We start from the raw sequence: 20,976 nt of genomic DNA on the forward strand, positions 1-20,976 counted from the left end.
ATCGAATCATATCTGTTATTAACCTCTGTCTCTCTTCCACAGCATGTCTTTTATCCTGTCTTCCTTCTCTAACCTCAACCGGTCGCAGCAGATGGCCGCCCCTCCCTGAGCCTGGTTCTGCTGGAGGTTTCTTCCTGTTAAAAGGGAGTTTTTCCTTCCCACTGTCGCCAAAGTGCTTGCTCATAGGGGGTCATATGATTGTTGGGTTTTTCTCTGTATCTATGAAGCGCCTTGAGGCGACTTTTGTTGTGATTTGGCGCTATATAAATAAAATTGAATTGTATTGAATTGTATAGGGAAGGGTGGTGAGTTCATTGCTTATAGGTATGACATGAAAATGATACGGACCTCAAAGATATAGTTCCTAGTAATGAAATAATATCCTTAAATAAGCTGAATTTTAACCTACAAAACACCAACCTTCATAGTGGCCAGTAGCTATGTCAATTTACTGTGTGTGCACTAAAGAATGGTGAAAATACAGAAATTTAAATTATTTTTAACTTGAGCAGAAATGCATAACTCTTGAGGTTTACTACTATGTGGATGTGCACCTTTAAGGTCTGTGACAATGACCTTGGCAATTTAAATAAATGTATTATGTAATGTTATTTGCGACAGTGTAATTTGGTTACCTTTAGTTTCTGACTGACCACTTTCTTCCATGGTACCAAAAGAACTGTGCCTTCCGTAGCAAAGTTATCTTCATGCATGACAATGCACCATCTCATGGTGCAAAGAACATCTGTTGCATTGGCTACTATGGGAATAAAAGGAGAGAAACCCATGGTGTGGCCCCATACTCCCCTGACCTCAACCCTGTTGAGAAAGGTCTGAGGGTGAGAGGCAATTCACATGAAAACAGCAGCTGTTGGAGGCAATTGTGATGTCTTGCCTTATCTCTCCACATTTAATGGATGCAAGAATTGGAAAGCTTATATGAAAGAAAGGGTCCTATGTTAACATGTTACATAAGTTTACCTGTCAATGTTTTTGATATAGCTTTTGGTTCTAAGCTGCTGAGCCGAGTACAGTATCAGTGTTTGTACTTTGTTGCTTCCCACCTCTGCTTCTACTTTAAACTGTTATCAGGGTGAAAACGATTCAGGTTTCATCAATAACACCGCCAACATCTGCTGCTGTATCGTCTCTCCACACAGCCATTCACTGGTGCAGCACACGTTTAAAACGGTGGATCTCTACAGAAAGTACCAGGACAACATGACTCCTGTGGGTCTGGCCTTCTTCCAATGCCAGTGTGATCAGTATGTGACAGATACCGTGCACAACACAAGACACATCACATAACAACACAATACATGCTGGAACCTGCACGTCTCTCTAACGCGTTCATCTAAGTTGGGCCAGGATTTTTGTGACAGCTGGAAATGTGAGTTTAACGGTTTGCTTTCCTGCATCTTCTCCCTGCAGACATGAGGAAACGTGTCAAATACCGGCAGCCCCTACGCTAGCTGGAAAGATACAGAGATGGAAAAGAGCACAACTATGGAATGTACTGGTTATGCAACACATGCATATTTGAGAAAACGTCAACAACTATGTGGACAATGTTTGTCATATTTATGTCATGATTGTAAAAATAAAGCAAATTTCAGCAGCACTGGTGTTGCTTTATAGTTTGCTTTGTTAAAGACCATATATAATATGTCACATAGCTCCACATCTTCATTTTAAGCATTTCTAGCAAACAATGGGAGATTGACGATGGCTCCTGGGCTAGGCAGATCCTCACGTACTAATGAATATTTAATGAATTGGAAAAAAGGGAGGGAGCGTGGGGCACAAAAGCTTGTAGAATCTGATTATAGCTATGACTCATATTTGCCTGCATATGCTTATCAATTATAGCTGCCCATGTTTGCTTATGTGAAATGTCTCTTTACTGCCAGTTTAGATGGATTGCACTTACAGTTTAAAAACTTCTGCGTGCCTGTCTGATCAGAACAGAACAAAAAATACAAATATTTAAGTACAACATGCCCTCATATGTTTGAAAATTTGCAAAAGTTTGTGGTTTTCATATTTTTAATCCCCTTCAGATAAATTTCAATAATTGATGTTCCGATGTTTCCTTATCTTGGCATTTCCACATTGCTCTGTATTAATCTTTATAGTTAAACTGAACCCTGTACGTAGTGATGGCCCGCTTGAAGCTGACGCTCCGGAGCGTGTGTCGAAAAAAACAACACACTGGTTCAGAAGCACTGTGTCGAGGCTTGCTTCGTTTGGCAAAAGTCACGTGACCAGTGACGTCCGAAGCTTCATTACGCACGTAACTGCTTCGGTACCTGATTCAAACAGATATAAGGAAGTGAATCATCCACGGGATTCGTGGAGTGTGTTGATGGTGACAGATAGCGACGAGGTGATCATTCCACTGACAGATATGGAGCCAGCGAGGAAGAGAGGACGTTCTGGCGTGTGGGAATATTTTGAGTTGATTTTGCTCAATTCATTTTATCTGCCGAAGTGAAAAACTGGAAATGTCCAAAATCATGTTTTCATAATGGAAATATCATTACAGCATATGACTTTAGGAACACTTCCATGTGAATTAAAGCTGATGAAGACTACAAAAATGTATTTGACAGTATACGTACATGACATTGCTACACAGTTTAGAAAATCATTTTGTTTATTGTTTTTAGGTGATAGTCTGCAGGACCCAGGGATACCTGCATATCTACCAACTTGCAGTGTAGTTCCTGCACTCCACAGCCTCTTCTGTTCCATGCAAGTGGATTTTCTTCAGGGCAGGAGAAACTATTTCTAAGAAAAGAAACAGACTCAGCCAGCGCACAGTAACACTAATCCTCTTGTTAACTGTAAATAACAAAAGGGCTACCTGACATAGAGCATGTTTTTACTTTGCAAGTTCTTGATTAGGGATGGGTTTTGATTATCGCCTTTCTGATTACAATCCATGCTAAATTGAATAAAGTGATATTGATTCATTACAATCCCGTGTCGATTTGTAAATTAACGTTATTATGCCTGAAACGCCAGCATCTCAGGTTAAACCTCACAACATGTCGTCAAACACCATACAGCTAAAACAGTAACTGGGAGCAGGTTTACGGATTCTGCATACAAACGTGAACACAGAGCGCGGACCCGACGCGTCAGAGTCAGATTTTGGTGCGTCGTCGGGTCCGCGCTGTGTTTGCCTCTTTTTTTCCCCCGCTGGCTTCTGCAGCTGCAGGTTTCATAACTCTCTGTTTACATCTCTAATTAAGTCTCACATGTGTCAGCTTTCTTTTAATAGATACGAAATTATGGATATATACTGTTAAATGATCAGACTTGTAATATTTCTGACTGAGGCAAAACTTTCCAGATTCCAATCAAATTGAATCGGATCCTGTATCGAATCAAAAGGATTCTACAAATCAGTGACGATGCAGCCGTACTCAGCTTCCTAAGCATTTTCCCTTTCCAGTTCACAATCAATCCCACCCCTAGGTCAAAAATATGTATAGGACAATTGGCCTCATCTAATATTTTGTATGAACCTGTCCAGCTGTCCAGTGATTAAACGACAAGTAGATGGAGGCAGGACTTCACAGCAGGGGCATACTCCATAATGTGCTGTGCATTCTCATATGTATATTATATATATTGCTCACTTATTGTATTTACCAACATCAAGGAGTTATGAGCAAAGAAAGGCCACCATAGTGCATGTTTAAATAGGGAAAGTTTATTGATCAAAATGTATTACGCAAATACGCATTACATTTTTTTCAGCCCCCCAATCGAGAAAACAAAACCAATTACATGTTCAAAGCAACGGAACGGTGGCCCAATATCAGAGAGAACTCCACTCTTGCGTGAGCAGTGATAATTGAGCAGTCCGTTTTATTTTGCAGATTCAAGCTGCTCTTCAAAATTTTCACCACCAGATGTCACCGGAGAGGACTGTGTTGAAAAGCTTCGAGTAATGAACCGTTTTTCAATACAAGCTTCAGTGCTTCGGAAAGCTTCATTTGGCCATCACTACCTGTACGATCTATCATGAGCTGAAAGACTGCAAAGTTTCTTGCCTTTTCTTATCGGCTCTTCTTCTTTTAAAATATTTCTTGGCAGTTGCAAACAGCAAAATGGTGCATTACTGCCAGCAACTGGTGTGGAGTGCGTCTTTGCTCCTCTTTTTCTTCCAAAGTAAGATAATTGGAGCTGATGAGCTGCAGGTGTGACGCCTGCACAGTGGCCTTTTTAAACCTCACAGGTGACTTCCATCTGTGCTTGGTTGCTGGAACAATGGGAGCTGTTCGGACCATTCTCGTTTGTCTGCTGACTGTTTGGCTTGCTGGAGGTTTTGTAGCTTCTTTCTGCTTCGTTTGACATTTATGTTAATTAACTTAGGAGTAGATTTTTGTAAGATAAGATCTTGGAACTGCTAGAAGGTTCTGGTGTAAAGATTCGGAAATATCACTTAGCTATTGCAAGTTATCTCTTTTGGCATCAAACGGCATAAAGAATGAACAGAAATGCGCTAATTGTAAATCATGTTCCTCCTGTTTTGCAGTCAGTGGATTGAATCACAGACAGAATAAAGTGCTGCAGAGGGAAAAGACAGGTAAGGTCCCTGGCTTCTAATTTATGCTTGAGGGCACACGGTTACAACATTCATTTCAAGATGGTTGGTGATTAAAATGCCTGTCATTCATCTGAAAGAGTGAAAAATGTATAGAACACAAAATTTTCAAAAGCTTATCAGGGCATGTTGTACTAAGTGTATTCATTTTTTTTTTTTTGTCTTGTATCCTGTGACAAGACTACTCAATGTGATTTGAAGTTATTAAATAAGAAAAATGAAGGGGGGGGATGCTTAAATTGTCAAGAACTGGGTTGTTGCCAGCAGTTGAGTTTAATGGTTATATTATGTGTAATGTTTTCAAATTAAAAGTATAAAACACAGGGTCATAATTCAAATAGACACTTATGTAAGTACCTGTTACTGTCTGTATGTGTGGACTCGGAGGAAGATATTTGTTAACTTTGGAAACCAGCTGAAGGTTGTAGTATAAACTTTCCCTCAATGTGAAAACCTTTTGTATAATAAGAATGTTGTGTTTACAGGTCTTGGAGCCAATGATGGTTCAATACAGAGAGCGCTTGCCCTGCTCCAGTCAATATTGACTCAAAATGTTGATGAAGGTAAGCAAGATCCAGTTTTATGTAGTTTGTTGCCAGTAGTTGACAAGCATGTGACAGCACACTTGTGTGGGGCACATGCATGAGGGCTTTGGTCAGTGGTGTTGTAATTGACTTAAAAATCCTTATCTACATTGTTCATTGACGTAATGTAGATATTTATGCAACAGTATCCTTGCATATGACCAAAAAGTCATGTAGGGCACAAAGTCTGGGACCAGTTGCTCGGTGTGGATTTGACTAAATCTTAATCGTGTCTGTGGTTTTGTTTAAATTTTGTTTTTATTTTTGTTCCAGTACAACAGGAAACTAATGAAGTGGATACTGAAGCATCAGTTGGAAACTTGAAATCTGGATTGCCTTTGAAAAAGCCAAACAATGTTAAAACCGTGAAGGGAAAAACTGCAGTCAGTCAGAATGTTGGTTTCCAGGGAGGTTTCTCCAAACCGACTGACTCCAACGCCACGGCGGGCGGCCTGCCGACTGACTCCAACGCCACGGCGGGCGGCCTGCCGACTGACTCCAACGCCACGGCGGGCGGCCTGCCGACTGACTCCAACGCCACGGCGGGCGGCCTGCCGACTGACTCCAACGCCACGGCGGGCGGCCTGCCGACTGACTCCAACGCCACGGCGGGCGGCCTGCCGACTGACTCCAACGCCACGGCGGGCGGCCTGCCGACTGACTCCAACGCCACGGCGGGCGGCCTGCCGACTGACTCCAACGCCACGGCGGGCGGCCTGCCGACTGACTCCAACGCCACGGCGGGCGGCCTGCCGACTGACTCCAACGCCACGGCGGGCGGCCTGCCGACTGACTCCAACGCCACGGCGGGCGGCCTGCCGACTGACTCCAACGCCACGGCGGGCGGCCTGCCGACTGACTCCAACGCCACGGCGGGCGGCCTGCCGACTGACTCCAACGCCACGGCGGGCGGCCTGCCGACTGACTCCAACGCCACGGCGGGCGGCCTGCCGACTGACTCCAACGCCACGGCGGGCGGCCTGCCGACTGACTCCAACGCCACGGCGGGCGGCCTGCCGACTGACTCCAACGCCACGGCGGGCGGCCTGCCGAGTGACTCCAACGCCACGGCGGGCGGCCTGCCGAGTGACTCCAACGCCACGGCGGGCGGCCTGCCGAGTGACTCCAACGCCACGGCGGGCGGCCTGCCGAGTGACTCCAACGCCACGGCGGGCGGCCTGCCGAGTGACTCCAACGCCACGGCGGGCGGCCTGCCGAGTGACTCCAACGCCACGGCGGGCGGCCTGCCGAGTGACTCCAACGCCACGGCGGGCGGCCTGCCGAGTGACTCCAACGCCACGGCGGGCGGCCTGCCGACTGACTCCAACGCCACGGCGGGCGGCCTGCCGACTGACTCCAACGCCACGGCGGGCGGCCTGCCGACTGACTCCAACGCCACGGCGGGCGGCCTGCCGACTGACTCCAGTTCACTAAATGTGAAGCAGCTGAAGTTGGTGCTGGAAGACTTGACTTTGGCTTTGGAATCTTACACTAATTCCACAGTCCTGACACAATAGCAAGAAAACTGCTTTGCTCTTGAATAAAACTCTTAACTTCAAGTTATGTGTTTATTTGTCCACTGATCAAGGTACTTTACCTATTTCTAACATTTTAGTCATTTCCATAGTAATCCTAGACAACTAAATTATTGGTATAATTTGCGTAGGTGGTAAGCTCTGGGTGGTTTTATATATTTTTTTAATTTAAAAAAAAAAAGCCCAACAAAAAGCAGTTTACCAAAATGCCAAGAACAATCAGAGGGAAAGTCAGAGCTCTTTTGAGCAAACCATCCATTTAACGTTAACCAGTAATGACTTCATGAACTTCACAAATAACATTTTTATCATTAAAGAAAAAATTACCAATAATCATCCCACAGATGTAATATTATCTACAGCTACTTTAGTACCATTGATGTTAGACTCTTTTTCACCAATAGATCTTTCGGAGTTAACTTCAATAATTGCCTCCCCCAATACTTCGCACTCAGGCAATAAGAAGACTTTCTCTCGTCCTGTAACAGAAGTGGTTTTGCTGCTGTCCCCCGAAAAGTTTAGTGACTGACAGTTTAATGTGGGATTGTTATAATCCCAGGCGGGGAGTGTTATGTTACTGCTTAGTTAATTTCACGTTTTAAATGTTAGTAAATGCGCCACCCTGTGGCCCCTTTAAGTCGATATTTTGGGACAGTAGAAGAAGAGTTAGACATGAAGTTCATGTTTTCTTGCTATGCTGTTCAAGATGGCTGCTCCACATTCATGTCCTTCTTTGGGTGTTTGTTAAAGCATTGTCTAAGTATTTAATGGTAAAAGGCAATGAGACACTCCAAGTGTTGTCTTTATGTGTGATGGACTACAGTTAACAAGTTTTCTATGTGCTATTCATATGTAAATGAGATCGCCAGTTCATATGCTAATTAACGGTGCTAATCGTCATGCTAGCTTCTCAAATGCATTGTTAGGTCATTGGCACATGTTGTTGTTAACAGTACAGATGAATAATATACATTTCCACATATGCTTGATTGTTACAGTTTCACAAAATGAAAGAACCAGTAAACTTCATAAGATCTCATCTAGGGCTGCCACGATTTGTCGACTAGTCACGATTACGTCGACTATCAAAATCGTCGACGACTGATTTAATAGTCGACGCGTCGTTTGAAGCTTTGTAAGATCCCAAAAGACGCAGGAATAAGTAGCAGGATTTAAGAGTGTAATAACGGACTGAAACAGAAGATGGCAGCACTGCATGTACAAGGATGCCAGCTGCCGTTAAACCCCGAAGAAGAAGCAGCTGTGTCCCAGAATTCATAGCGCGGCCCAGCTCAGTTTCCAACAATGGCGGCAGCTAGTTAGTTTTAATATTACTCTTATTATTCTTTCTGGGTCACAAAATAAACGTTTAACATATTTTCAGCCGAGAATGTAGCTGTGTAAACCTCAAATATCGGCTCAGTTTGTCAGGACACCACATATTTTCAAAAGCGCTCCGACGTTTTTGGAGACGTCTGTTACCCACTAGCTCGATAGCTAGCCGGGGGCTAGGTCACTAGCGCGGTGAGAACACCGGACTCCCGGCAAATTGTTTTCAAACCCACCGCCGTCTTTCGCTACTCAGGTTAAATATATATGAGTCACTTAGATAAGTTAAAAATGTTGTTGTTTGGCTTTTTATTTTATTTTTTTTAGTATTTTATTTGTTCCTGAGTAAATCGGTTTGTCTGAGATTAAAGTTATAGTTTTTACACAGCTGAATAAACCTCAAGCAGACAGCTGATTATCAGAAGTGTGAGATGCTGGAGAATATACTCCGTTGTCCTGTTATATTTTAGATAGCAAGGAGTTTATTAAACTTCACCGAAACAATCTGCAAATTTCATTAAAATTGAATAAACTATCATCTTGTCTTTATTTTTAGTTAGCACAGACCTTAAACACTTAAAGCTGTAAGCTAATGATAGTTATATAAGAGCAGATGCTGCTGGTGCAATAAGCTGTAGTTTTACGTCCAGTGGATGATGATCTGATTAGTCGACTAATCGCATAAATAATCGGTGACTAGTCGACTATCAAAATAATCGTTTGTGGCAGCCCTAATCTCATCTATTGTCTGGAGTTCCTGGGTTCATGTTTAGCTGTGTGGATATAGTCAGCCTTCTAGCGACGCCATTTACAGTATCTAACCAGATTCGTACTCTGGATGGCATTACCTTGGCCTCCAGTAACACTGTGAGGAACCTTGGAGTCATTTTTGACCAGGACATGTCCTTCAACGCACATATTAAACAAATATGTAAGACTGCGTTCTTCCATTTGCGCAACATCTCTAAAGTTAGAAATATCCTGTCTCAGAATGACGTTGAAAAACTAGTTCATGCATTTATTACTTGCAGGCTGGACTACTGTAATTCATTATTATCAGGATTTCCTAAAAACTCGCTGAAAAGCCTTCAGCTGATCCAAAATGCTGCAGCAAGAGTCCTGACAGGGACTAGAAAGAGAGAGCAGATTTCTCCTGTTTTGGCTTCTCTTCATTGGCTTCCTGTTAAATCCAGAATTGAATTCAAAATCCTGCTCCTCACATACAAGGTCTTAAATAATCAGGCCCCATCTTATCTTAATGACCTTGTAGTACCAGATCACCCTATTAGAGCACTTCGCTCTCGCTCTGCAGGCCTACTTGTTGTTCCTAGAGTATTTAAAAGTAGAATGGGAGGGAGGGCCTTCAGTTTTCAGGCCCCTCTTCTGTGGAACCAGCTTCCAGTTTGGATTCGGGAGACAGACACTATCTCTACTTTCAAGATTAGGCTTAAAACTTTCCTTTTTGCTAAAGCATATAGTTAGGGCTGGACCAGGTGACCCTGAATCCTACCTTAGTTATGCTGCAATAGACGTAGGCTGCCGGGGATTCCCATGATGCATTGAGTTTTTCCTTTCCAGTCACCTTTACTCACTCACTATGTGTTAACAGACCTCTCTGCATCGAATCATATCTGTTATTAACCTCTGTCTCTCTTCCACAGCATGTCTTTTATCCTGTCTTCCTTCTCTAACCTCAACCGGTCGCAGCAGATGGCCGCCCCTCCCTGAGCCTGGTTCTGCTGGAGGTTTCTTCCTGTTAAAAGGGAGTTTTTCCTTCCCACTGTCGCCAAAGTGCTTGCTCATAGGGGGTCATATGATTGTTGGGTTTTTCTCTGTATCTATGAAGCGCCTTGAGGCGACTTTTGTTGTGATTTGGCGCTATATAAATAAAATTGAATTGTATTGAATTGTATAGGGAAGGGTGGTGAGTTCATTGCTTATAGGTATGACATGAAAATGATACGGACCTCAAAGATATAGTTCCTAGTAATGAAATAATATCCTTAAATAAGCTGAATTTTAACCTACAAAACACCAACCTTCATAGTGGCCAGTAGCTATGTCAATTTACTGTGTGTGCACTAAAGAATGGTGAAAATACAGAAATTTAAATTATTTTTAACTTGAGCAGAAATGCATAACTCTTGAGGTTTACTACTATGTGGATGTGCACCTTTAAGGTCTGTGACAATGACCTTGGCAATTTAAATAAATGTATTATGTAATGTTATTTGCGACAGTGTAATTTGGTTACCTTTAGTTTCTGACTGACCACTTTCTTCCATGGTACCAAAAGAACTGTGCCTTCCGTAGCAAAGTTATCTTCATGCATGACAATGCACCATCTCATGGTGCAAAGAACATCTGTTGCATTGGCTACTATGGGAATAAAAGGAGAGAAACCCATGGTGTGGCCCCATACTCCCCTGACCTCAACCCTGTTGAGAAAGGTCTGAGGGTGAGAGGCAATTCACATGAAAACAGCAGCTGTTGGAGGCAATTGTGATGTCTTGCCTTATCTCTCCACATTTAATGGATGCAAGAATTGGAAAGCTTATATGAAAGAAAGGGTCCTATGTTAACATGTTACATAAGTTTACCTGTCAATGTTTTTGATATAGCTTTTGGTTCTAAGCTGCTGAGCCGAGTACAGTATCAGTGTTTGTACTTTGTTGCTTCCCACCTCTGCTTCTACTTTAAACTGTTATCAGGGTGAAAACGATTCAGGTTTCATCAATAACACCGCCAACATCTGCTGCTGTATCGTCTCTCCACACAGCCATTCACTGGTGCAGCACACGTTTAAAACGGTGGATCTCTACAGAAAGTACCAGGACAACATGACTCCTGTGGGTCTGGCCTTCTTCCAATGCCAGTGTGATCAGTATGTGACAGATACCGTGCACAACACAAGACACATCACATAACAACACAATACATGCTGGAACCTGCACGTCTCTCTAACGCGTTCATCTAAGTTGGGCCAGGATTTTTGTGACAGCTGGAAATGTGAGTTTAACGGTTTGCTTTCCTGCATCTTCTCCCTGCAGACATGAGGAAACGTGTCAAATACCGGCAGCCCCTACGCTAGCTGGAAAGATACAGAGATGGAAAAGAGCACAACTATGGAATGTACTGGTTATGCAACACATGCATATTTGAGAAAACGTCAACAACTATGTGGACAATGTTTGTCATATTTATGTCATGATTGTAAAAATAAAGCAAATTTCAGCAGCACTGGTGTTGCTTTATAGTTTGCTTTGTTAAAGACCATATATAATATGTCACATAGCTCCACATCTTCATTTTAAGCATTTCTAGCAAACAATGGGAGATTGACGATGGCTCCTGGGCTAGGCAGATCCTCACGTACTAATGAATATTTAATGAATTGGAAAAAAGGGAGGGAGCGTGGGGCACAAAAGCTTGTAGAATCTGATTATAGCTATGACTCATATTTGCCTGCATATGCTTATCAATTATAGCTGCCCATGTTTGCTTATGTGAAATGTCTCTTTACTGCCAGTTTAGATGGATTGCACTTACAGTTTAAAAACTTCTGCGTGCCTGTCTGATCAGAACAGAACAAAAAATACAAATATTTAAGTACAACATGCCCTCATATGTTTGAAAATTTGCAAAAGTTTGTGGTTTTCATATTTTTAATCCCCTTCAGATAAATTTCAATAATTGATGTTCCGATGTTTCCTTATCTTGGCATTTCCACATTGCTCTGTATTAATCTTTATAGTTAAACTGAACCCTGTACGTAGTGATGGCCCGCTTGAAGCTGACGCTCCGGAGCGTGTGTCGAAAAAAACAACACACTGGTTCAGAAGCACTGTGTCGAGGCTTGCTTCGTTTGGCAAAAGTCACGTGACCAGTGACGTCCGAAGCTTCATTACGCACGTAACTGCTTCGGTACCTGATTCAAACAGATATAAGGAAGTGAATCATCCACGGGATTCGTGGAGTGTGTTGATGGTGACAGATAGCGACGAGGTGATCATTCCACTGACAGATATGGAGCCAGCGAGGAAGAGAGGACGTTCTGGCGTGTGGGAATATTTTGAGTTGATTTTGCTCAATTCATTTTATCTGCCGAAGTGAAAAACTGGAAATGTCCAAAATCATGTTTTCATAATGGAAATATCATTACAGCATATGACTTTAGGAACACTTCCATGTGAATTAAAGCTGATGAAGACTACAAAAATGTATTTGACAGTATACGTACATGACATTGCTACACAGTTTAGAAAATCATTTTGTTTATTGTTTTTAGGTGATAGTCTGCAGGACCCAGGGATACCTGCATATCTACCAACTTGCAGTGTAGTTCCTGCACTCCACAGCCTCTTCTGTTCCATGCAAGTGGATTTTCTTCAGGGCAGGAGAAACTATTTCTAAGAAAAGAAACAGACTCAGCCAGCGCACAGTAACACTAATCCTCTTGTTAACTGTAAATAACAAAAGGGCTACCTGACATAGAGCATGTTTTTACTTTGCAAGTTCTTGATTAGGGATGGGTTTTGATTATCGCCTTTCTGATTACAATCCATGCTAAATTGAATAAAGTGATATTGATTCATTACAATCCCGTGTCGATTTGTAAATTAACGTTATTATGCCTGAAACGCCAGCATCTCAGGTTAAACCTCACAACATGTCGTCAAACACCATACAGCTAAAACAGTAACTGGGAGCAGGTTTACGGATTCTGCATACAAACGTGAACACAGAGCGCGGACCCGACGCGTCAGAGTCAGATTTTGGTGCGTCGTCGGGTCCGCGCTGTGTTTGCCTCTTTTTTTCCCCCGCTGGCTTCTGCAGCTGCAGGTTTCATAACTCTCTGTTTACATCTCTAATTAAGTCTCACATGTGTCAGCTTTCTTTTAATAGATACGAAATTATGGATATATACTGTTAAATGATCAGACTTGTAATATTTCTGACTGAGGCAAAACTTTCCAGATTCCAATCAAATTGAATCGGATCCTGTATCGAATCAAAAGGATTCTACAAATCAGTGACGATGCAGCCGTACTCAGCTTCCTAAGCATTTTCCCTTTCCAGTTCACAATCAATCCCACCCCTAGGTCAAAAATATGTATAGGACAATTGGCCTCATCTAATATTTTGTATGAACCTGTCCAGCTGTCCAGTGATTAAACGACAAGTAGATGGAGGCAGGACTTCACAGCAGGGGCATACTCCATAATGTGCTGTGCATTCTCATATGTATATTATATATATTGCTCACTTATTGTATTTACCAACATCAAGGAGTTATGAGCAAAGAAAGGCCACCATAGTGCATGTTTAAATAGGGAAAGTTTATTGATCAAAATGTATTACGCAAATACGCATTACATTTTTTTCAGCCCCCCAATCGAGAAAACAAAACCAATTACATGTTCAAAGCAACGGAACGGTGGCCCAATATCAGAGAGAACTCCACTCTTGCGTGAGCAGTGATAATTGAGCAGTCCGTTTTATTTTGCAGATTCAAGCTGCTCTTCAAAATTTTCACCACCAGATGTCACCGGAGAGGACTGTGTTGAAAAGCTTCGAGTAATGAACCGTTTTTCAATACAAGCTTCAGTGCTTCGGAAAGCTTCATTTGGCCATCACTACCTGTACGATCTATCATGAGCTGAAAGACTGCAAAGTTTCTTGCCTTTTCTTATCGGCTCTTCTTCTTTTAAAATATTTCTTGGCAGTTGCAAACAGCAAAATGGTGCATTACTGCCAGCAACTGGTGTGGAGTGCGTCTTTGCTCCTCTTTTTCTTCCAAAGTAAGATAATTGGAGCTGATGAGCTGCAGGTGTGACGCCTGCACAGTGGCCTTTTTAAACCTCACAGGTGACTTCCATCTGTGCTTGGTTGCTGGAACAATGGGAGCTGTTCGGACCATTCTCGTTTGTCTGCTGACTGTTTGGCTTGCTGGAGGTTTTGTAGCTTCTTTCTGCTTCGTTTGACATTTATGTTAATTAACTTAGGAGTAGATTTTTGTAAGATAAGATCTTGGAACTGCTAGAAGGTTCTGGTGTAAAGATTCGGAAATATCACTTAGCTATTGCAAGTTATCTCTTTTGGCATCAAACGGCATAAAGAATGAACAGAAATGCGCTAATTGTAAATCATGTTCCTCCTGTTTTGCAGTCAGTGGATTGAATCACAGACAGAATAAAGTGCTGCAGAGGGAAAAGACAGGTAAGGTCCCTGGCTTCTAATTTATGCTTGAGGGCACACGGTTACAACATTCATTTCAAGATGGTTGGTGATTAAAATGCCTGTCATTCATCTGAAAGAGTGAAAAATGTATAGAACACAAAATTTTCAAAAGCTTATCAGGGCATGTTGTACTAAGTGTATTCATTTTTTTTTTTTGTCTTGTATCCTGTGACAAGACTACTCAATGTGATTTGAAGTTATTAAATAAGAAAAATGAAGGGGGGGGATGCTTAAATTGTCAAGAACTGGGTTGTTGCCAGCAGTTGAGTTTAATGGTTATATTATGTGTAATGCTTTCAAATTAAAAGTATAAAACACAGGGTCATAATTCAAATAGACACTTATGTAAGTACCTGTTACTGTCTGTATGTGTGGACTCGGAGGAAGATATTTGTTAACTTTGGAAACCAGCTGAAGGTTGTAGTATAAACTTTCCCTCAATGTGAAAACCTTTTGTATAATAAGAATGTTGTGTTTACAGGTCTTGGAGCCAATGATGGTTCAATACAGAGAGCGCTTGCCCTGCTCCAGTCAATATTGACTCAAAATGTTGATGAAGGTAAGCAAGATCCAGTTTTATGTAGTTTGTTGCCAGTAGTTGACAAGCATGTGACAGCACACTTGTGTGGGGCACATGCATGAGGGCTTTGGTCAGTGGTGTTGTAATTGACTTAAAAATCCTTATCTACATTGTTCATTGACGTAATGTAGATATTTATGCAACAGTATCCTTGCATATGACCAAAAAGTCATGTAGGGCACAAAGTCTGGGACCAGTTGCTCGGTGTGGATTTGACTAAATCTTAATCGTGTCTGTGGTTTTGTTTAAATTTTGTTTTTATTTTTGTTCCAGTACAACAGGAAACTAATGAAGTGGATACTGAAGCATCAGTTGGAAACTTGAAATCTGGATTGCCTTTGAAAAAGCCAAACAACGTTAAAACCGTGAAGGGAAAAACTGCAGTCAGTCAGAATGTTGGTTTCCAGGGAGGTTTCTCCAAACCGACTGACTCCAACGCCACGGCGGGCGGCCTGCTGAGTGACTCCAACGCCACGGCGGGCGGCCTGCTGAGTGACTCCAACGCCACGGCGGGCGGCCTGCTGAGTGACTCCAACGCCACGGCGGGCGGCCTGCTGAGTGACTCCAACGCCACGGCGGGCGGCCTGCTGAGTGACTCCAACGCCACGGCGGGCGGCCTGCTGAGTGACTCCAACGCCACGGCGGGCGGCCTGCTGAGTGACTCCAACGCCACGGCGGGCGGCCTGCTGAGTGACTCCAACGCCACGGCGGGCGGCCTGCTGAGTGACTCCAACGCCACGGCGGGCGGCCTGCTGAGTGACTCCAACGCCACGGCGGGCGGCCTGCTGAGTGACTCCAACGCCACGGCGGGCGGCCTGCTGAGTGACTCCAACGCCACGGCGGGCGGCCTGCTGAGTGACTCCAACGCCACGGCGGGCGGCCTGCTGAGTGACTCCAACGCCACGGCGGGCGGCCTGCTGAGTGACTCCAACGCCACGGCGGGCGGCCTGCTGAGTGACTCCAACGCCACGGCGGGCGGCCTGCTGAGTGACTCCAACGCCACGGCGGGCGGCCTGCTGAGTGACTCCAACGCCACGGCGGGCGGCCTGCTGAGTGACTCCAACGCCACGGCGGGCGGCCTGCTGAGTGACTCCAACGCCACGGCGGGCGGCCTGCTGAGTGACTCCAACGCCACGGCGGGCGGCCTGCTGAGTGACTCCAACGCCACGGCGGGCGGCCTGCTGAGTGACTCCAACGCCACGGCGGGCGGCCTGCTGAGTGACTCCAACGCCACGGCGGGCGGCCTGCTGAGTGACTCCAACGCCACGGCGGGCGGCCTGCTGAGTGACTCCAACGCCACGGCGGGCGGCCTGCTGAGTGACTCCAACGCCACGGCGGGCGGCCTGCTGAGTGACTCCAACGCCACGGCGGGCGGCCTGCTGAGTGACTCCAACGCCACGGCGGGCGGCCTGCTGAGTGACTCCAACGCCACGGCGGGCGGCCTGCTGAGTGACTCCAACGCCACGGCGGGCGGCCTGCTGAGTGACTCCAACGCCACGGCGGGCGGCCTGCTGAGTGACTCCAACGCCACGGCGGGCGGCCTGCTGAGTGACTCCAACGCCACGGCGGGCGGCCTGCTGAGTGACTCCAACGCCACGGCGGGCGGCCTGCTGAGTGACTCCAACGCCACGGCGGGCGGCCTGCTGAGTGACTCCAGTTCACTAAATGTGAAGCAGCTGAAGTTGGTGCTGGAAGACTTCAGTTCACTAAATGTGAAGCAGCTGAAGTTGGTGCTGGAAGACTTGACTTTGGCTTTGGAATCTTACACTAATTCCACAGTCCTGACACAATAGCAAGAAAACTGCTTTGCTCTTGAATAAAACTCTTAACTTCAAGTTATGTGTTTATTTGTCCACTGATTAAGGTACTTTACCTATTTCTAACATTTTAGTCATTTCCATAGTAATCCTAGACAACTAAATTATTGGTATAATTTGCGTAGGTGGTAAGCTCTGGGTGGTTTTATATTTTTTTTAATTTAAAAACAAAAAGCCCAACAAAAAGCTAGTTTACCAAAATGCCAAGAACAATCAGAGGGAAAGTCAGAGCTCTTTTGAGCAAACCATCCATTTAACGTTAACCAGTAATGACTTCATGAACTTCACAAATAACATTTTTATCATTAAAGAAAAAATTACCAATAATCATCCCACAGATGTAATATCTACAGCTACTTTAGTACCATTGATGTTAGACTCTTTTTCACCAATAGATCTTTCGGAGTTAACTTCAATAATTGCCTCCCCCAAACCATCAACGTGTCTTTTAGACCCCATTCCTACAAAACTGCTCAAAGAAGTCCTGCCATTAATTGTTTGATCTTAAATATGAACCTATCTCTAATAATCGGCTATGTACCACAGGCCTTCAAGCTGGCTGTAGTTAAACCTTTACTCAAAAAGCCATCTCTAGACCCAGCAGTCTTAGCTAATTATAGGCGAATCTCCAACCTTTCATATCAAACATCATTGAAAGCGTAGTTGTCAAACAGCTAACTGATCATCTGCAGAGGAATGGCTTATTGGAAGAGTTTCAGTCAGGTTTCAGAGTTCAGCACAGAAACCGCTTTAGTGAAGGTTACAAATGATCTTCTTATGGCCTCTGACAGTGGACTCATCTCTGTGCTTGTCCTGCTAGACCTCAGTGCAGCATTTGATACTGTTGACCATAATATCCTATTAGAACATGCTGTAGGTATTACAGGTACTGCACTGCAGTGGTTTGTATCATATCTAATAGACTCCAATTTGTGCATGTAAATGGAGAGTCCTCTTCACACACTGAGGTTAATTGTGGAGTTCCACAGGGTTCAGTGCTAGGACCAATTCTGTTTACATTATACATGCTACCCTTAGGCAGCATCATTAGAAGACACAGCATACATTTTCACTGCTATGCAGATGACACCCAGCTCTACCTGTGCATGAAGCCAGATAACACACACCAATTAGTTAAACTGCAGGAATGTCTTAAAGACATAAAGACCTGGATGGCTGCCAACTTTCTGCTTCTTAATTCAGATAAAACTGAGGTTATTGTACTCGGCCCTGAAAATCTTAGAAATATGGTATCTAACCAGATTCGTACTCTGGATGGCATTACCTTGGCCTCCAGTAACACTGTGAGGAACCTTGGAGTCATTTTTGACCAGGACATGTCCTTTAACGCACATATTAAACAAATATGTAAGATTGCGTTCTTCCATTTGCGCAACATCTCTAAAGTTAGAAATATCCTGTCTCAGAGTGACGCTGAAAAACTAGTTCATGCATTTATTACTTCCAGGCTGGACTACTGTAATTCATTATTTTCAGGAAGTCCTAAAAACTCGCTGAAAAGCCTTCAGCTGATCCAAAATGCTGCAGCAAGAGTCCTGACAGGGACTAGAAAGAGAGAGCAGATTTCTCCTGTTTTGGCTTCCCTTCATTGGCTTCCTGTTAAATACAGAATTGAATTCAAAATCCTGCTCCTCACATACAAGGTCTTAAATAATCAGGCCCCATCTTATCTTAATGACCTTGTAGTACCAGATCACCCTATTAGAGCACTTCGCTCTCGCTCTGCAGGCCTACTTGTTGTTCCTAGAGTATTTAAAAGTAGAATGGGAGGGAGGGCCTTCAGTTTTCAGGCCCCTCTTCTGTGGAACCAGCTTCCAGTTTGGAGACAGACACTAACTCTACTTTTAAGATTAGGCTTAAAACTTTCCTTTTTGCTAAAGCATATAGTTAGGGCTGGACCAGGTGACCCTGAGTCCTCCCTTAGTTATGCTGCAATAGACGTAGGCCCCCTCCAGGGGCAAGGGTACCTAGACCCGGTTCGTAGAGTACGCTTGGGGAGTGTGATCGTGTGTACAGCGTCTCTTTATGTCTGTCTCCACGTTGGTTGAGTGTGGAGTAAGTGCATATGAGAGCATGAGGGTGGGAATGGATGTTTGTGTCTGTGTGTGCCTGTATGTCTGTGTCTATATGTCAGGTTGGGTATCAGACGCCACCTCTCTGGGGACACCTCAGGCCCTCCAAGGTTTGGAGGCCTATCTCCACCCACCACCACTTCCCCTGCCAGTGGCGGACTCCCCCAGGTGTCGGTGCGTTGGTGGTTCTTTGTGTCTGGGGGTGGGCGTCCAGGTACACACCGGCTCACTCCTTGGCGGCCGCTTATCGGGGCCTGGAGCCTGGGGCTCGCTCGGGCCCCTTCCGAGGTGGGGTGCCCCCGGCCTCTCGGCCTGGGGCTCGGTCACTCAGGCACAGCTGGCGGCCGGCGGAGCTCATGGGCGCGTCACTGCAACTCCCCCTGGCTTCTGCTCCGCGGCTGCTGAGTGAACCCTCATCTGGGACTCTCCTCAGCTCTTACTGGAACAGTGGCGCGGCTGCCCCTCTGTTGGTCTTCCTTGGTCTCTTGTGTTCTGGGGGCCTCTGGATGTCTGGAGTTTTGATCTCCTCCATACCTGCTTCACACCCTGGAGGACGGGGCTGTGGCCCCCCCACACTCCCTAGCAGATCGTTACATGGAGAAACCTTTGGAATACAAGCGCGCTGATCCACACAGGTATGCACACGGGTGTTAACTGCTCGTAGACCCAAATTACACCTTTCCTAGCTGCTACTCCGAAGCACATCTGTCCTGCGTGCTGCACAACAACATTGAATATTTAGTATTTACTGCTGTTTACACTTAGCTAGATTAATTCGATGGTGTTGTGTTTAGTATGTTGCTTTGGTTTTTTTTTTGTCTTTTTTGCTTGTTTTCTATTCTTCTCTCAACAGGTGATCCAGGAGATTTTTTTTTTCTCCCCCCCTTTCTCACTGTCCCTCTCCCCTTCTGTTTTTCCTTTCCTTCCTCTTTCTTTCTCCCTTTCCTATCCCTCACTCATGTCTGTCCCGTCTGTAACATCTGAAAATAAAATATAATAAATAATAAAAACAAAGATCGACCAAATGGACCAATACGGCAATGCCACGATGATCCACTTGGCAAAGTAAATCCATTGGGTATCCTTGTTGGTCTTCAGACAACAATTCTGATGGCTAAAGAACCAAATGGGACAGGCAGAAAAAAAAAATAGACGTAGGCTGCCGGGGATTCCCATGATGCATTGAGTTTTTCCTTTCCAGTCACCTTTACTCACTCACTATGTGTTAATAGACCTCTCTGCATCGAATCATATCTGTTATTAATCTCTGTCTCTCTTCCACAGCATGTCTTTATCCTGTTTTCCTTCTCTTACCCCAACCGGTCGCAGCAGATGGCCGCCCCTCCCTGAGCCTGGTTCTGCTGGAGGTTTCTTCCTGTTAAAAGGGAGTTTTTCCTTCCCACTGTCGCCAAAGTGCTTGCTCATAGGGGGTCATATGATTGTTGGGTTTTTCTCTGTATCTATGAAGCGCCTTGAGGCGACTTTTGTTGTGATTTGGCGCTATGTAAATAAAATTGAATTGTATTGAATTGAATAGGGAAGGGTGGTGAGTTCATTGCTTATAGGTATGACATGAAAATGATACGGACCTCAAAGATATAGTTCCTAATAATGAAATAATATCCTTAAATAAGCTGAATTTTAACCTACAAAACACCAAACTTCATAGTGGCCAGTAGCTATGTCAATTTACTGTGTGTGCACTAAAGAATGGTGAAAATACAGAAATGTAAATTATTTTTAACTTGAGCAGAAATGCAGAACTCTTGAGGTTTACTACTATGTGGATGTGCACCTTTAAAGTCTGTGATAATGACCTTGGCAATTTACATAAATGTATTATGTAATGTTATTTGCGACTGTAATTTGGTTACCTTTAGTTTCTGACTGACCACTTTCTTCCATGGTACCAAAAGAACTGTGCCTTCCGTAGCAAAATTATCTTCATGCATGACAATGCACCATCTCATGGTGCAAAGAACATCTGTCGCATTGGCTACTATGAGAATAAAAGGAGAGAAACCCATGGTGTGGCCCCATACTCCCCTGACCTCAACCCTGTTGAGAAAGGTCTGAGGGTGAGAGGCAATTCACATGAAAACAGCAGCTGTTGGAGGCAATTGTGATGTCTTGCCTTATCTCTCCACATTTAATGGATGCAAGAATTGGAAAGCTTATAT

General features: G+C 44.2%; 2 protein-coding genes across 2 annotated transcripts; both read left to right on the plus strand.

Moving 5' to 3' along the window:
- Positions 1 to 4,148: 4,148 nt before the first annotated feature.
- LOC146663103 (uncharacterized) lies at positions 4,149 to 6,761 on the plus strand. The gene is made up of 4 exons (XM_085415208.1): positions 4,149 to 4,336; positions 4,550 to 4,600; positions 5,104 to 5,181; positions 5,476 to 6,761. Exons 1-4 carry the CDS (start codon positions 4,201 to 4,203, stop codon positions 6,717 to 6,719), a joined length of 1,509 nt encoding a protein of 502 aa, XP_085271334.1. The 5' UTR covers positions 4,149 to 4,200; the 3' UTR covers positions 6,720 to 6,761.
- Positions 6,762 to 13,833: 7,072 nt separating this feature from the next.
- On the plus strand, positions 13,834 to 16,679 carry LOC146663104 (uncharacterized). Its single transcript, XM_085415209.1, has 5 exons — positions 13,834 to 14,021; positions 14,235 to 14,285; positions 14,788 to 14,865; positions 15,160 to 16,375; positions 16,586 to 16,679. Exons 1-5 carry the CDS (start codon positions 13,886 to 13,888, stop codon positions 16,677 to 16,679), a joined length of 1,575 nt encoding a protein of 524 aa, XP_085271335.1. The 5' UTR covers positions 13,834 to 13,885.
- Positions 16,680 to 20,976: the final 4,297 nt, after the last annotated feature.

The sequence above is a fragment of the Rhamphochromis longiceps genome, linkage group LG8 (genome assembly GCF_057381845.1).
Source record: "Rhamphochromis longiceps isolate RC_006_pf linkage group LG8, R_longiceps_female_GT1.1, whole genome shotgun sequence".
In the NCBI taxonomy this organism is placed as follows: domain Eukaryota; kingdom Metazoa; phylum Chordata; class Actinopteri; order Cichliformes; family Cichlidae; genus Rhamphochromis; species Rhamphochromis longiceps.